This window comes from Prunus dulcis, unplaced genomic scaffold (genome assembly GCF_902201215.1).
Source record: "Prunus dulcis unplaced genomic scaffold, ALMONDv2, whole genome shotgun sequence".
NCBI lineage: Eukaryota > Viridiplantae > Streptophyta > Magnoliopsida > Rosales > Rosaceae > Prunus > Prunus dulcis.
In genome coordinates, this window is record NW_023010160.1 from 10,393 (window position 1) to 13,871 (window position 3,479).

The window sequence follows — 3,479 nt, forward strand, 5'->3', positions numbered from 1 at the left end:
CAATCATATGAAAGCATCTTGTCTATTACTGAATCTACATTTCATGTGAATTTTTACATGTAAACCAAGTTCCAAAACTACAATTGTTTTGGGTTGAACCAGTACATAGGGAATTAGGTTCACCATTGTCGAATGAGAAACCATCGTCACTGTTAGGGGTAGAACCAGTTGGGTCTGCAGTAGAAAAACTATCAGAACCAGAGAAATCAACCACATTGTTGCTTCTGCATTAAGAAATCGTTTGACTAGGATAACTGTAGCTAATGTCCGGGGACGGCCCTTTATCAGAACTATACTGATAGCTTTCACTACCTGATGGGATATTCACACCTGCATTTCTACTTGGATGCAAGTTTCTTTGAGAGCAATTACGCTTTGTATGTCCATATCCGCGACACAATTGACATTGTCGACGCTTGCGCGTTCCACCCTGCCTTGCTTGACTGCCTTTTGTCTTAACGATATTTGGATCTTTCACAATATTTGAAGGACATTGCTCAGCGCTACCCAATTTCAGACTCGTCTCTTCTTCCTTTTGCCGTAAGCCTTCACAAATTCCCTCCAATCTACTAAACTCATTCGTCAACATGGCATAACCATTTGCTCTCTTTGATGCATAAAAACAAACTTTGTTTGACATAGCACTTAAACTTCCATACCTCGCCATTTCTACAACTTCCTTGGTACTGTCTTCGCCTTTGCTGATAAATTCCCTACATGTATCAGTTTGGGCACTCTTTGTCCATCTCTTCATTATGAGTGCTGGAGGAATTTCCGTAAGGTGCTCGCACTTCATTACATAAAACAGGTGGCAACACGGGATCCCTTCACTTTCATATTTCCGGCATCCACACTGTATCCGTATCTTTTCCCCACCGTGGTAAACACAAGTCCATTTATTATGCGGTTCACCATATTTTGACAATACGTATACACGACCTCCAAAATTATGCATCACATTATCATGGATGAGTGCTGAACAAGATTCGATCTCATGACGAACCAATACAAAGCATCTATGCGTGTAAATCAAAGAAGCTTGTTGCTCGAGTTTTGTCAATGCGGTTTTAAGGACTGGTGTTGAGTACTTTGCGTTGAAACCATCCTTTGCCGTGGTATTCCTAAGACGTAACATAGCCCTATCAATTGCTGGAATACATTCAAACAACTTCACACCTTTCCTCAAGTAATCTTTCACATACTTGTTCATAGACTCCACGCGTCGAGTGGTGCACATACCACCAAAAAACTTTCCTCTCAAACATGATTCAGCCCATGAGTCACTTTTTGCATACATCATTTCCAACCATTCTTTTTGTTTCGGAGTCCTCGCTCTTTCCCTTAGAACCTCCCATTTCTTCTCAAACTCGTCCAATGCAAATGGTTCCCAAATACATGCCTGAAAATTTCTTACCAATTCATCATCCTTCAAGTTATTTTGTGCATTCCTTGACACATGCCATGAGCACAACCGATGGTTAGACATGGGAAACACATCATCAATGGCTTTACGCATTGCCTCATCGCCATCCGTCAATATTGATATTGGCTTCTTATCTTTCATGGATGCCATGAATGTTTCCAATAACCACTTGTAAGTTTCAAATGTCTCGTCCTGCAATAATGCACAACCAAACATTACAGTAGAACGGTAGTTGTTCGAACCAACAAACAACACTAGGGGCTTGTCATAAACATTTGTTTTGTATGTGCTGTCAAATATGAGGACGTCCCCATAGGCAATGTAATCCAAAAGTGAAGTGGAGTCCCTCCAAAACAAATTACCAAGCCTATTTTCCTCGTCAACACTGAACTTACAAAAGAATTCTGGATCCATTGCTCCTTTCGCTTTCAAGTAAGATAGTGCAGCTTCTGTGTCATCGTCGAGCAAAATTTCCCTCCGTGATGCATCCAACTTATTGTACAGATCCTTTATTTGAAAACCAACATTTAAATACCCGCCACATTGGTCGACCATATACTCATATGTTTGACATGTTCTAACCAATGCTCTTCGCATTGCCACTGCTTGTGCTAAATCAGAATTTCGAACAACACGGTTACATCGGAGATATGGTGATTCAAGTGGAGTAACTAGTTGATGATTGTGATGTGGTTCAAAATTTGTAACGACGTAAACGTCACGTTTCTTCTCATAACCCACCCAAAAATGGGCAGAACAATTCTCTCTTGTAATTGGCTTTGGTGGTCGAATCCTATCTGATCGATCATTAAACTTCTCATTTCTCAAACCTTCTTTAGAACAACACCACCGTCTCCTACATATTTTCCCTTCCGCATTTCGCACCAATTTGTCTTTTCTCACGCTAAATCCAATGCCCTTTGCATAACTCATGTAATATTCTTCTGCTAATTCTATCGTTTTAAACTCTTTTCCCATAACATCTTCTTTCCTCGGTGCAATCATGTCAACATCATTATCATCACTGCTTTGACTAACCATATGTTGGACCGACATATGCCCAGTCTCTGTTGTCGATGCCCTATGACTTGACCTTTCACAACCACCCAGATACCCTGAATCACTACAACCACCATTTGATGTCTCTAGACCCCTGTCCATCTTACCAGACCCCTTCATGCCTGAGAAACATAATTTCAAACTGAAATTACCTTATACTCTATGTGCTAACATACTTTCTCTTAAAAAAAACACAAATGAATAATCTCATGCAATTGCACATACTCAGGTCAATAATTGCACCACGTATAACTGTTTTGCAACCAAAAACATGCAATTGCATCAACTCATTACCCAAATCACATTCAAGTCCTAAACCAGAAAGAGGGTTCTTTGAAATCTTACTTGATGTTTCCATACTTTCAAAGGCCTCTCCTTACACTTCCTTTTGCCACCAACTCAAATGTCGTCGTTAACAGCCAAGGATCTTCAAAATCTTTACAACCACGTTGTTATTACAAATTCATTCCCCTGCAAAATTGAAATTCTATATCAGACAATGCCAACAAAACAAATTAAATTAATTAAATACCTCCAATTTGGTGACCATTTCATCATGGAGGTTGGACCCACCATCAATTTTGTATCTGCATATGAGTTTTGGGCAAGCAGAGAGAAGACTTGAGGACCTCAATTCGGTGAGCATTACCTTCTTGCAGCTGCGTTTTGCCCAAGCACAGACAAGAGTTGGACGCACTTAGGATGAATTTGGGCAAGTGAGAGGAAGAGTTCCTTGTGAAGTAGAGACAAGAGTTCGCAGCCAAGCAGAGACAGTGGGCAAGAAGAGAGGAGTTCGTGGAGGCGCTAAGGATTGATTTGGGCAAGCAAAAAGAAGAGTTCCTGGAGGCGCTAAGAATTGGATGGGCTCTTAGGATTTTCGATTTGGGCAACCAGAGAGGAGAGCGTGCGTCTTCTTCATCCTCCAAACCTGCCTTCTCTGCGCGTCTTCTTCATCTTCCAAATCTGCCTTTCTCTTTCCTCACATGCCACTCACGTG

The 3,479-nt window shown here is 41.0% G+C and overlaps 1 protein-coding gene across 1 annotated transcript; it reads right to left on the reverse strand.

The window, feature by feature from the left end:
• Positions 1-229: 229 nt before the first annotated feature.
• Positions 230-2,840, reverse strand: LOC117613068 (protein FAR1-RELATED SEQUENCE 5-like). Its single transcript, XM_034341708.1, has 2 exons — positions 2,708-2,840; positions 230-2,604 (listed from the first exon to the last, which is right to left on the reverse strand). The coding sequence occupies exons 1-2, from the start codon at positions 2,838-2,840 to the stop codon at positions 230-232; spliced, it is 2,508 nt and encodes an 835-aa protein (XP_034197599.1).
• Positions 2,841-3,479: the final 639 nt, after the last annotated feature.

What these genes read in the sequence shown, in the direction of transcription:
- LOC117613068 (XM_034341708.1), bottom strand. Translation starts at nt 2,840, where the DNA reads ATGGAAACATCAAGTAAGATTTCAAAGAACCCTCTTTCTGGTTTAGGA. An exon ending in TGGTGCAATTATTGACCTGA is followed by an intron (nt 2,605 to 2,707) that starts GTATGTGCAATT and finishes TATGTTTCTCAG; the next exon opens with GCATGAAGGGGTCTGGTAAG.